This window comes from Rhipicephalus sanguineus, chromosome 1 (genome assembly GCF_013339695.2).
Source record: "Rhipicephalus sanguineus isolate Rsan-2018 chromosome 1, BIME_Rsan_1.4, whole genome shotgun sequence".
In the NCBI taxonomy this organism is placed as follows: domain Eukaryota; kingdom Metazoa; phylum Arthropoda; class Arachnida; order Ixodida; family Ixodidae; genus Rhipicephalus; species Rhipicephalus sanguineus.
In genome coordinates, this window is record NC_051176.1 from 147,359,657 (window position 1) to 147,373,003 (window position 13,347).

Sequence of the window (13,347 nt, forward strand, 5' to 3'; positions counted from 1 at the left end):
GCGGCCGCGACTCGCCGCCTCCGTTGCAGCGGTAGGCCGATAAGTTGGCGGTTGTTGCTTGGCCCGCGCTCGATAAAACTTGCATCGTCACGCGCACCAACTGGCTGACACAGGCAAGAAACTACCGCCAACTTATCGGCCTACCGCTGCAACTAGCTGTGACGAAGCTAGCGAATCGCGGCCGCAGCTGATTTCGTTCGCTCAAACCACGGCTGAGAGCAGCACAATCGCGGCGCGCGAAAGCGCTAGTCAGGTGTTTTTTTCCTCGTATTTCTCGGGCTTCTTTGCAGCTCGGAAGAAATGGTACACGTGAGACTTTCTTTCTCGCAAATAATGCAATGGGGGGTTCGTGAAGACGCTCTCGAACTTTGCAAATCCCACTTCTTGCCTAAAGTCAATATTTAGCATAAATAATTCCAATTAACAAATTATTTACAAAACAAAAAAATATCTGTAGTGCGCAAGGTGGCTGTCAGCAGTATGTAAATGGTTTCACTCAACTGCCTCTAATACAGTGAAACCTCGTTAATACGTACCTGCCGGGAACGCGGCATAACTACGCACTAAACGGTAGTACGCATTAAACACCAAGTACAAATTTGCATCTCCTAGCGTACGCCATCGCCGCCAGCAAATAAATGGAGCGCCACAGCAAATATTGCCTAAAGTACCCACTGCAAAGCCTTTTCTTTCTTTTTGCCAAAGTGGAGAAAAGATCCCGCCACACCCGCACGACCGCCTGATAGCGCGTAGTGGCGACGCCGAAGAACATTCCGAAACTATTGCAGGGTCCGGGATACGCGGTCAACGCAGTGACCGACATAGCGACAGAACGGACAGTGTCTGCTTTCCGCGGTATATGTACGTGCGTCTAACCCGCGATCTGCTACTAAACGAAAACTGACACAGTTCCAGTGAAACGCGGTACGGCTGCGTGGAGCCGATCGTCTCCCGGCCAGTTGCGTGCAGCGTGTCGCCTACTCGGCTCACGCCGTCACTACCGGCCGCTTGCTGTGCCGCACGCGCGCATTTATCGTGGGAATGTTGTTCATACCCACTTCGCTCTAGATCGTGCACAAGTGCGGCGAGTAGCTTGTTCGGTTAACGCAGCGATGACGAGCTTCATGCAAGCGATGTGCACTCCGCGATGCTCTAGCGGTCCTGGCAGCGGACGGAGGCACGTTGGGTGGTCGCCTAATAAAAGCGTGCAGTATGGTTACAACCGCGCTACGCTTGCTGTATTGTACACGTGCGTTTAGTGTGATAGCGTCAATGCAGCGAGGGTTTCTCGGCGCCCGCTACCCGCAACGCTAACTACGCAACAGCGATCTGCTTTCGCTTCTACAAAGCGGTGCGCGCCTGATGACGGCTTAGTAGCGTTTGCTGTCGAGCCAATTGGTACATGGCTGAAGTTCTTCGTCCCTGCCCGAGCATTTGTGCCATTAATTCAACTTCAGCCTTGAAGACGGCCGCGCACAACGAAGCGGCAGCGATCGGCGGCCCAGCGCGTTCAGGTTGTCGCCTAATAAAAGCGTGCAGTAGGCTTAAAAAGTAGCGCTGCGCACACGCGTACCGGCAGATAGCTGAAGATACTTATTGTGATAAGGTTGTCGGCGATAAGTCATGTCGGCGCGTTCGTCGGTGGCCGCCACCTCGCCTTCGTTCCTTCCTGATGCTTACCCGCAAAGGCGTCGCCGCAATCGCGCGGAAGTCGGAATCGGGAATCGACTGATCTGCGCACTTCTCAAAAAGGCGGAAGACCTTTGGCGGCACATTCTAGCGTCGGGAAGTTGAGCGGCGCAGTAAAATTTTATGGCACAAAAAGTTATCACGGTACGCACGGTACGCACTAACCGGTAGGCATAGGGTGAACCACTACGGCTTAAGCGGTCAGCGAATGCATTGGGCTCTATGGGACTCGGTCGGGGATTCGTCCCAACTACGTTTTAACCGTTAGTACGTTTAAAGCGGGTACGTATTAACGAGGTTTGACTGTATTGCATTTTTTAACCCTTGGCACAAGTTAGCTGGGACACCCGATACACACACACACACACACACGTGTGTGTGTGTGTGTGTGTGTGTGTGTGTGTGTAATTATACTGTGTGCCGCGATAATGTTTTACGCAATAAAAGCTTACTGCGCCGCGCTCGTCGCGAACATCGCAGATGCGCGTCTCGGGTAGAAGTTCAGCTTGTCAGCACTTCGTACTCAGAGACGAATAACTTCGCGCTACTACTCTTTGTACTCGCGATCGTACATGACTTGCTTTGAAACATCGGGCACCGCGGCCACGCACACCGCGACAGAGCTTACTGCTCGGAGTCGTGGCTAGGCCTAACTCCGCTCACGGCGCTGGTTTACGAGACGAATCCGAACTTTGCGGGCAAGGACATCGCGCTAGCGGACAAGCCGCACTGTGCTTCGTCACAAGCAGCAAATCGCATCGTCTGCTGGCTCCTCGAAAGTGCGGATAGATTTACGAATCGGCAGCGGACCTCCTGGCCAAGCTCGTCGCGCATTGACCGCTCGGAACAGCGGCTAGCAATTTCGCGCGTCGGCGCCGCAAAATGCGAGACCAAGCACGTTGTGTGCGCCGATGTTTCGTCGCCGCGGCTAGGAGCATTGTGCATTGTCACCGAATGCCGCCAGCCAGCATATCGTGCGCAGACTTCCCGGACCCCGCGGCCGAGTACATCGGCTTGAAAGAAAGCGCTGGTGACGCAATTTAGGCACGTTTGGATTCGTGCTTGGTATCGCCGCTAGCTCTGATGAATCTTCGAAAATAACGAATGCCTCGCAAATTACCGTTTCCGCGACCGAGTGGATGATGAAACGCATCACAGGCGGGGTTTGCAAATGAGCGTGGCGTGTGAAGCAGGGAGTTGAATTTATATCTCACCAACTCGCGTTATTGAATAAACTGCTCAGATATTTGATCCCAGAAATGTTTGCAATAACTGTGCCAATTTTCATCAAAACCTACGAAGGAAAATGCCACGTCCCCCACCTTAATTTTATTCAGAAGGTCACTGGAAAGAATGACCTCCGGTACGCATGCATTGTTTGTGATGAAGACAGTGATACTTCCCTCACTCTGAAGAAAGAACATACAGATTTATTCCACTGGCTAAAGAAGACTGTATAAATCATGTCAAAGAGAGGATGGGTACAGCTCTCCAACACATGTGTCAAGAAGCAAGAAGGATAGACTAGGAGGATGGGGCAGCCTGACTGAAGACCTGATTAAAAGACTGACTAGTTGTTATGGCATGGCTATCCGTGACAACATTGGCCTGACGCAGGAATTGATCAAAAGGCTCACCAGCTATTATGGCCTAGCACTGCGAAGCAACACGGACGTCGAAGTTATGAAGAAAGCAGTGATGGCCACCTTTCATAATGTTTCATCGACAGATGCAGAACCTCATCAAGAGCTCTGTCCTTCCGGTGCCCGCAGCTGGTGCAGGCACCGTGCAGCAGAGGCAGAGGGGAAGCCACAACTTCCACACACGTATAACCTGCCCAACAAAGTTGTTGAAGTGTTGCGGCCAGTGTACCAACGCCTGTCTGACCCTCAACTGCAGGCTCGTTGCAGTGGCAACAAGACACAAAATGCCGCTGAAAGCCTTCACTCGGTGATTTGGTCACTAATTTCTAAGCAGCAGGCATGCCTCCCACTTCACTGTGGAAGTAGCAGTCCATGAGGCAGTTGCGAGGTACAATGCAGGCAACTTTCAAGCTTACACTCAAGATTTGTGCTGCAATGGGTGTGCAACCTGGGGCCCTTACCCTCCACAGGGCTGCTAAAAAGACGCTCAGCGAGCAAGGAAGTCATCGCACATGCATGAAGTGAAAGGGCAGAGACGCAAAAGGTTGCCTCTACACAAGAACACCAAGGACTACAGATGCTGGTGCCTTCTAACAAATGTAAACAACTTCGAAAACTTTGATAGGCTTTTTCTCACAAGTGTGTTTGGACATTGTGCATTGCTCGTGGAAAGAGTAGCACGGGAATGACTGGACCGATTTTGATTCATGTTTCTTTTCCTGAATCCCTGAACACTGCTTGTGGGTATGACATTCTTCAATTTCTTGTTTATGGCCCAGTTATTTTTCTAGATGATTTGTCCATGACACTGTTTCTGACAATGTGTGTCAGCAGCCATGATGATCTCTAAAAAAAAAAAGAGAATTTACTAAACAATTCTGAGAGTGTCATACCCTGTAGTCTTCTTTTGAGTAAAGATCAACAGCATTTGCAGCTTCCTGGCATGTTTTGTTACAGCGCTAGGCTTTCCACAAGCAGACCATATAATTGGACCATGTAGCATGATGTAACTTGAGAACTACTCAAGGTATCATGATGAAACTGCATATTTCCCTACACAAGACACTTATTAGTATGCATGCCAAATTTCATTGCTCTAGGTCAACAAACAAAAAAGTTTTTTTTCAATGCCACTTCCCCCCTTAAGTTCGCGTGACAGTAAGCCGGTACAGTAATGCTGTACTTTCCGTGCAGCTAAAACACTAATCTAAAGACGCAGGGTAATCGTGTGCAACCCACAATGCAACGCCTTTTGCCACCCATCGCACACACTACCACAAGGAACTGAAATTCGCACACCCAGCCAACGAAGCGCTGGCCAAACACGCAATTGTTGCCTTGCGGATAGCAGACGCTATTGTGGCCCCTCGGTTCCATCACTTCCGCTTTGCCAAAAAGGATGTCACGCACACAATGTTGCCAATAATTCTGGGATACGAGGTGGGGAGAGTCGGGGCAATCAATAAAATTCATTTGTAATGAATCTGCTGATCTCTTCAGCTTGCAATTTGGCATAAATTACAGGAACGTGAAAAGGAACGCACCCAGTGAATTTATTGAGATCCATTGACCTCGAAAAATCGCCGGAGTTGGCCGCAGTTCAGTTTAAGAAATTTCCATTGACTGAGAGTCTACTGTACATAAAACTGGCAAGGTTCATCAAAACTGATCAAGAACTAAAAATTTTTAAACCCACAACCCCCTTCAAGCAGCTAAAGGCTAAAAAAACACATCATTAGGTTAAACACCACCAAAAAAAATGTAGCCACGGCAGTAGCTCACCCATCATTGAGCACATAGACCTTGGCACCAGGAAAGAGTTCCTTGAGCCGGCTTACAGTGCACTCAAAGGGCACCCGGAAAACATCCAGCAGGTTGTCTTGTGTCTCCGTTTCGTGAGATGTGCATTTCTCAACACGTGTCACTTTGCCGTTTCCAACCTCCTTCTCCAGCAACTTCAGGTTTGTTGCTGCCGTGTCGGCATCCACATACCGTGCAAAAGCTTTCCTGCAAATAACCCAGAATCAAAATTGAGAAATCTACAAATACTGTCATAGATCTTCATAACAATGCAGCATTAGAAAACAGCACGTTATTCTGTTAGTGTTCACAGAGATCGTAACACACTACTCTGTAATACCATCTCCCACAGGCACCCGTAAACTTCTTTGAACTCGTTGATTTAATTCAAGGGACCTGCACTCCTATTGTGCCCGGGTGCGCAAAGGCGAGGGTGTCGCCAGCAGAATGCAACACATGAAAGGGCCCCTAAACAACCTCTGACAATGCTATAACTTTTCAAGCAAACATGCACACCGAATTTAGAATCCTGTCACGATCAACAATGCCAAACGCAGCAGCGCTACGAGCCGCGGGTGCCCCGCATATTCCAAGACAATCCGTTCTCCTCTCTAAGCCTTTCGGCGATCTGGCAGTTTGCAGCACAAATGACTGTCACAGCTTATAGTGTGGCATAGAAAATACAGGTCACCGTAAAGGTACCCACACCTTTCCAAGTTCAGTTCATTACCCTGCCACAAATAAAAGCAGCGACTTTCAAATTATCTGACTTCGCTTCAAGTCCTTCAGGCGCAGTGACTGAATATGTGAACGCAACTTGTTTGTCCCAGTTATTTCGACTAGAGGCTAAGAAAGAGCAAGACACATTGTGTTGACTTTGCAGGAGGTCAATTATGCGCATAATTGACCTCCTGCAAAGTCAACACGTCTCGACTTGACTTCTTTGAGCTGCGCATGACTGCAGCCAATCACTTTCTTGAAGGCACTACAATGTTCAACAGGCCATTCAAAGTGTCACATTCCAGGACCAACATCAAAAATATTTTTCTTTGCTATAAACGTACACAACCAAAACCAAATTGCACACATTTCTAACCTAAGATTTGATTCTTTTTATAAAAAAATATAACATGACTGCAGAATAATTAGATATTTATTACACTTTAATTATGATTAATTACTGAAACCCGCACAAAACAGCATATTAACCCCTCTTCTTGGAATATAAAAGAATGCCTTGGAACTGTGTTGCACGAATCTGACACATTAGCGGACAGCCTATCATAATTCACGCCTGAACGGGTTAATAAACAATTCACAAAATGAAATAGCATTACACACGAAATAAAGAACATGCAGTGGCGTGATAGGCAGGCTTTAAGATTGATTGCTTTCTGCCAGCCACCCCTGCTCAAGAAAATGGAATGTGCTTGGAAATCTTGCTATCTGTACACTTGGGAACAAAAGCATAGTACACTGCGATTTTGCCACTCCAGCCACCAGCGAGTCTTTTTCCACTGACACTGCACCTCAAAACCAGTCATTGGCAGTAAGGACCCACGGGTGCATTGAGAGGCACAGGGACAAGACAAACCCCAGCGCACAGTTGACTGTTTTCGTAAAATGGCATTTGCATTACAATTCAAATGAAGTTTGAATGTGGAGGTCAAGTCATTTATGGAGCCTTCCATAGTGCAAAAAACATTAAAAAGCAGTTTGGGTTCGCATGGGGCTTTTCCTCTGAGCGTAAGCATTGAAATAGAATTCTGTGCAGCAAGAGTTCTACTGTAGACTTATTAGCACAGAATTCCAATGCCGCTTTGTCTTGTTTTTTGTCTAATTACATTAACAGTGAAAAAAGATCTCTTGTTGCTTTTGGTTACAGTAGCAGACTTGTGAGAATTCAAACTTTGATACTCTTTGTCAAAAGCTGCTTAATTCAAGCTGCACCACTTGGTTAATTCAGCCTTTTAGCTTGTTTGAACCAGAAATATTACCTGCCTTTGCTCCTTTTAGCTGAACATTTGCTCTCGTGCATTTTTAAAACAGCCAGAAAAAAAGCAAACTGCATGCCTGAGCTTGTGAAACTGGTCAGAACCACAAGCAGAAAAACAAACTGCAGGTATGCATGTGATGATCTGACAACTGCTTTTGCCGATATGCTGCCTAGTCATTTATGCTCGCATTTGACAATTCAAACTTCTAATCATTCAAAAAAATACCAGGAGCCCCTTGAGTTTGGTTTATCAAAAGTCAATTGTATTATATCCACTTGCGAAACATCCACCTGCCTCAAGCCGAGGTAGATAATAAACTTAAAACATGCTGTGTTCATGGCAAGCTGGTCATAGCTTAAAATTTTACCAACTCTAAGTCATTCAGCAAAATAGAATATAAAGTTATTGAGAAACAGCTTCTTCACTAGGAGGGAAATTAAAAGGAACTCACTCTCCCTTTATGACAAGATTGATGATGTCGCCAGACAGTTCTGTGATGTCACCTGGCCGAGCTCCCCGTGCCATGGTGATGACGAGGCTACAGCTGTCTCTTTTTTCTGTTTAGGAAAGTATTAAACAATTTAAAACAAAACAAAAACAACCGACCACTTACCACAAAAAGCAGGACCTTTACTGCTCTATCGCATGCATCTGACAGATCATGGTGGGAATAGTAATCATAAAGTGAAAGTTCAACTTGCATGTACAGAATGCTTCTTTAAGGACACTGCTATCACAATTTTTTTTTACTTCTTGATCCATTTTGAAAAAACTTGGTGAGTTAATGTATATCTGTATGCCAATTTCATATATGCAATTATTTTTCTAGTATAACACATTTTTTAAAATAAAAAATTTCATGCTCCTTTTGGGGAGCAAGATTCGACGAGTCAACTTCAAGCTGGGACTTCACTTGCAAATGTTCAACATGCCATAACTTTTGTTCTAATGGGTTTAGAACATCCATTGTTGTTGCACTGCATACAGTTCCGATTCCAGATTATTGCGATGTACCAATTTACTTTGCAACTCCTTCAGTTTAGAACACATCTTGCCCGCCAAAAGGCACATGAAATATTTTGTATTTTATAAATGCACATTATACGATAAAAATACTTGCATACTTCAAATTAGCACAAAAACATACATAAACTCCCAAAGTTTCATCAAAATCGATTTAAAAAATCCAATATTTTTGTAGTGCCATGTCCCCCTTTAATAAAGTAGCATGCAGCCACAATGAAATTCCAGTAAGGAATGAAATTTCAATTACTAATATACAGTGGAATCTATAATTTAATATTCAAGTGCCATGAGAATTCCATTGTTATAACTGGGTTGCACAGAAAGCAGAGGAGGCTAGAGAGCTGGCACAGCTGCTGTTACTATAATGGCAATGTGACTGGTTCCCCACCGTTACTCCTCATCCAGACCACTCTCCATGCAGGACAAGAGTTGCCTACTATGCTTTGATGACTAGTGGCCAACCCGCACACTGCAATCACGTGCAGCACTAATATTTTCAAAGTCCACTGCTATCTCTTACACCTCTACAGATTTACTACAAGATGCAGTGCAGCCCCACTACCTCCTCTTGTAAGACATGCTCACCCTTTTCTTTCCCCAACCACTTACTACAATGTTCCTGTGCTGCATTATTCATTATAACAATTAAATCTGGCTCTCGGATAATGGCTAATGCAGCACAGAAACACTGCAGTAATCAGTTTATAGATCTAATCAATGTATTGCTACGACACTTATCAGAAGTGGCTTGGACTGCAAGCCTACACAGCAACCTATGTTGCTGTGTAGTTGTTAATAATATGTTGGTTTCCCTTTCGTAAGCAGTACATAGCAAAATTGGAGAGCGTCCAAAGAAAAGCACTTAGGTTTATCTTTAATAGGCATCGCCGACGTGACTCCCCTACAGAACTATTAAAGCAAGCCGATCTTCCCACTATACAAAATCGAGCCAGACTACTTCGTCTTAAGTTGCTTTTCCTTCTTCTCAATGGCAGCATGAAGATCAATGTGAGCAACTATTTACTTCCCTCAAATACAACCAGTTCCCGAACTAAACACACCAAGCACTTAGCTGAATACAGATTTCACAACGACATTTTCAGGTACTCTTTTTTTCCGCAAGCAATCCGAGATTGGAATAGTTTGCCTAACGATGCTGTCGAGTGCACAACACTCAAAGCTTTTATTGCTAAGATTTCAAATAATGCTTCTTAGTTACTATCGGCATGCAGGCTAGCTGCGTTGTGCAATGACAATCTGTTTCCCTTCACAGTATGTCTTTTTTTTCTTGCCTTGATTTTATACTGTTCATGATTTCGTCAGCATTTGCCGAGCCTTGTCTCTAGTGCAATAAAATGTCTAATTTATCTGTAGTTTCTTTTTAATGTTTTTTTCGTGCGCTAAGCTTGTAACACGCTGTTCATCGCTGTTTTTCTCATTCTTGTAGATTTGTATATTAATGCAATGTATGTACCGACAGTTCAATTCGACTGATCGGTGTTCTTTTGCATATGTGTATTACCTTGTAACATTCTGTTTATTATTGTTCTCATTTTGTAGCGTTGTGCAATTAAGGCGGAGAGCATATGTACTGTCCAGTTTAATTCAAAATATGTATGCGCCTACCCTAAATTGCTTTGATTATGTATTTTACTCCCTTTCCTGCAACAGCCTCAAATGTGAGGCTAGCAGTATGTTCAAATAAATAAATAACCTCGACGCATTTGGTCTTTTTGTGGCTGCAAGCTGAACAAGTCAGTGCACATAATAAACCACCAGCATTTGCAAACTTCTGTTCCCCCACATCTATGTGCAGCATACCTGCCAAGTTTGGAGAAACGGAATCCGGGAGATCTACTCAGGGGGGGGGGGGGAGGTACTGCGATAGCAATTATATGGACACTGTCAGCGGGATTTTGCTGTCGCCGCTGACCTGTACAGAGTCCAAACTGATAACATCTCTTACACATCGTCTGTTTCACGTGCGAGTAAATGCGCGCTAGCGCTAGGGACGAACGTGGTTGAAGCAGAGATGAAACGACCTGGCCGTCACCGTCGCGCGAAAGGCACGTGCGATAACATCGTTCCGCATGCGAGGCCTGTCGTGGCTTGCTTACCAGTTATTTTATCGGGCAAGGGACCATAAGGGGCGCCGTTGAGACGGGGACGGTCGCAAGCGCCGGTGAACACGCTATCTCGACAGACATTGGTAACGGCTACCCTTTTAAGTGCTGGGCTCTCCACTTAAAGCAGTAGTGACACAAATTTTTGAAGACGAGATAACTTGTGGGATAGATTTGTGTGTACACAAACGCATCATCTAGGAAATATTAACGACTGATATAACCTATAACACATTTAAGATCAATTTTGAAATTGCATGTAGCGCATCTGTACGCGAAACGTCCCACCTCGCGTCACCGTGACGCACGGGGCGCGCAAAGCACTGGACGCGCGGGGCAAAACTGGATTTCCGGGAGATTTTACTATGACCCGTACAACCGGGAGAAACGTTCAAAATCCGAGAGTCTCCCGGGTAATCCGGGAGACTTGGAAGGTATGGTGCAGTAAGTGAACCTAGATACTGCTCTAAAAATTGCTGCAGTAAAATAATAGTGAATCTCGACACAAAATTGACCATAACAAAATGCTTTCATATCCCTAGTAAAAGACTTCAGAAATCAACATTTTGCATATCTCAATGAAACAAAAGTTCTAAAAATAAATTATCTTGAAAATTAAGTTATGCATGCAAATACAGTCGAGCCCGACTATATCGAACCCGTTTATATCAAATTATCCCGTATATCGAACAATTTCTAAACACGGTAAATTTACATTGAGAATATATAGCAAAAGTTACTGTTACATCGAACGAAAATAGCAACGACAACCGATATATCAAACTCCATGTGCCTCAAAAGTGCCCCAGCAAGTTGGCTTTCCCTCGCGGTGGCGGGGAAAACTGCCGGCGCCACCCTAGAAAAAGCGGTTTAGACCAGGTTGCGCACGGGCGAACACCCCCCTGCAAGAAATGATCCTGGCCCGCTCGCAGCGCTTACAGCCAATCAGAGGCCGTCGTGCTTTCTCCGAGGCGCGGAGGCCGCGGTAGAAGTGAGCGCCATTTTTTTCTTTCTTTATGCTTGTGTGCCTGCTGCTGCCTGTTTTCCTCGAGTCCTCATTCAGCGTGGTCCGTGCTGGTGGTGTTGCCTGTTTGTGCTCTGTGAACTTTATTGGCGCGCTGTCGTCATGGCTTGTGCAAAGGCAGAATTTGCCGTTCGCCGCGAAACTCGAAATCATCGACGGGTGGACATTCGACGAGTTCGTCAGTGCGGACGATGATGTCGCCATCATGGGTCAGCTACAAAATGAGAACTACGTTGCAGACGTCGTGCCGACCACGAGCCAAAGCGACAGCAATAAGGAAATTGACGATGGCCCATTGCCTACATCCTCCGAAGTGATTAGTGCACTTGCGTTGGTCCGGCGCTATTGCGTGAATGTGGAAGGTTGCGGCCTCACCTGCTCCGACTCGTTGGACAACGTGGAGGCGTGCGTGCTGTTGCAGGCAGCGAAGTCGTTGACACAGAAGAAAATGCAGGACTATTTTGTTCCAAAGTAGGGCACGCAAGTAAGCCACCATAATAATAAAGTACTTTTCTTATTGTTATGTGCCTTTGTGTCAAATCCTATAGCAGGCCTATATCGAATTATGCCATATATCGAACTAATAAACGTTTTTTCGCGAGTTCGATATACAGTAAAACCTCCGTAATTTGTACTCGGTTAATTGGGAATCCCGGATAATTTGTATTATTTGCGCGGTCCCAAATTTTTACATGTAAATTTAACCGGATAATTGGTGCGGCCAGTCTGCGACTTCCCGGTTAATTGGCACACTTGGCCGCGACTTCCAAGATATGCAAAGGGTGTTGCGAATCTCGGAGGCTGTAACTAAAACATGCATTTTTTTTTTTGATGTACGGATCTCGAAGGCCATGTTTTTTTTTACCGGAAATACGTCGTAGACGCCATGTTTTAGCAATTGCCAGGCGGCGATGCGTGCGGTTGCGATCATGATCATCATCATCTCAACAGCGATGTTAGCCACTCTAGCAAAGTGAATGTTTTGTGGAGTCTTTGTGCCATTTGGATGTCGGCTGGCGAGCATTGTGCGATTCGGTGCGACTGCTCCATTTGTCTCCTGTCTCCGCTTGAGTGTCTTCCCTGTGAATTAGTTGATTGAGGTGTGCTTGGAAGGAAGATGCCGAAGTACAAGAGCTTGTCCCTGCACGAAAAGGTGTGCTTAATTGAAGAGGCCAGCAAGTCGACGGCGTCGAAAACTGCTCTCGCCGAAAAGCACCACGTGCCTCTGTCAACGCTGTGCAACATCATCAAGAATAAGGAGAAAATTCTCGATGCTTACAGCAAGACGCACTCGTCAAAGCGTACACGAGTACGCCCGCCTACGTACGCAGACGTTGAAGCAGCTCTGATCGACTGGCTGCAGAAAGCCAACGCAGCACACCTTCCTGTGAATGGGACCATATTGCGTGAGAAGGCCAACCAGCTGGCGCTGCAACCTGGACATTCGGAGTTTAAATGCAGCAATGGATGGTTTTGCCGATTTAAGGAGCGCAACAACCTGACATTCGTGACTGTTTGTGGAGAGAGTGGCAGCACGGATCAGTCTGTTGTCGACGGCTGGAAGCAGCACACCTTGGCTCCACTACTCGCCAAGTACGAAGCAGCAGATGTTTACAACCTTGATGAAGCTGCTCTGTTCTACAAAATGTTGCCTACGAAGACGTTCGCTTTGAAGGAGGCAGACATTAAGGGGCGGAAACAGAACAAAGATAGAATCACTGTTTTGTTTGGTGCAAGCATGTGCGGTGAGCACAAGCTGCCACTGCTTGTTATTGGGAAGACAGAAAAGCCTCGTTGTTTCAAAAATGCACGACTGCCATCCAAGGATGACCTGATCTATAAAAACAACAAGAAAGCTTGGATGACGGGAAGAATACGTGCGGCACCTTGACCGCAAGTTTGCGGCCGCAGGGCGCAGCGTTTTGTTCGTCGTCGATAATTGCCCAGCTCACGGCGACATTCAGAACCTGCAGGCAATCAGGCTGGTCTTTCTACCCCCAACACGACGTCGCTATCGCAGCCGATGGACCAGGGCGTCATACACC

At 46.0% G+C, this 13,347-nt stretch overlaps 1 protein-coding gene across 2 annotated transcripts in view; it reads right to left on the reverse strand.

Annotated features, from left to right (window-relative positions):
• LOC119399883 (nucleolin) overlaps positions 1–13,347 on the reverse strand; it is a 60,100-nt gene that overhangs the window by 14,823 nt on the left and 31,930 nt on the right. For both annotated transcript variants that reach the window (XM_037666781.2, XM_037666764.2), the window contains exons 7-8: positions 7,581–7,686; positions 5,115–5,339 (exon numbers count right to left, since the gene is read on the reverse strand). In XM_037666781.2, coding sequence (XP_037522709.1) covers positions 5,115–5,339; positions 7,581–7,686 — 331 coding nt within the window. The remainder of the gene's footprint in view (positions 1–5,114; positions 5,340–7,580; positions 7,687–13,347) is intronic.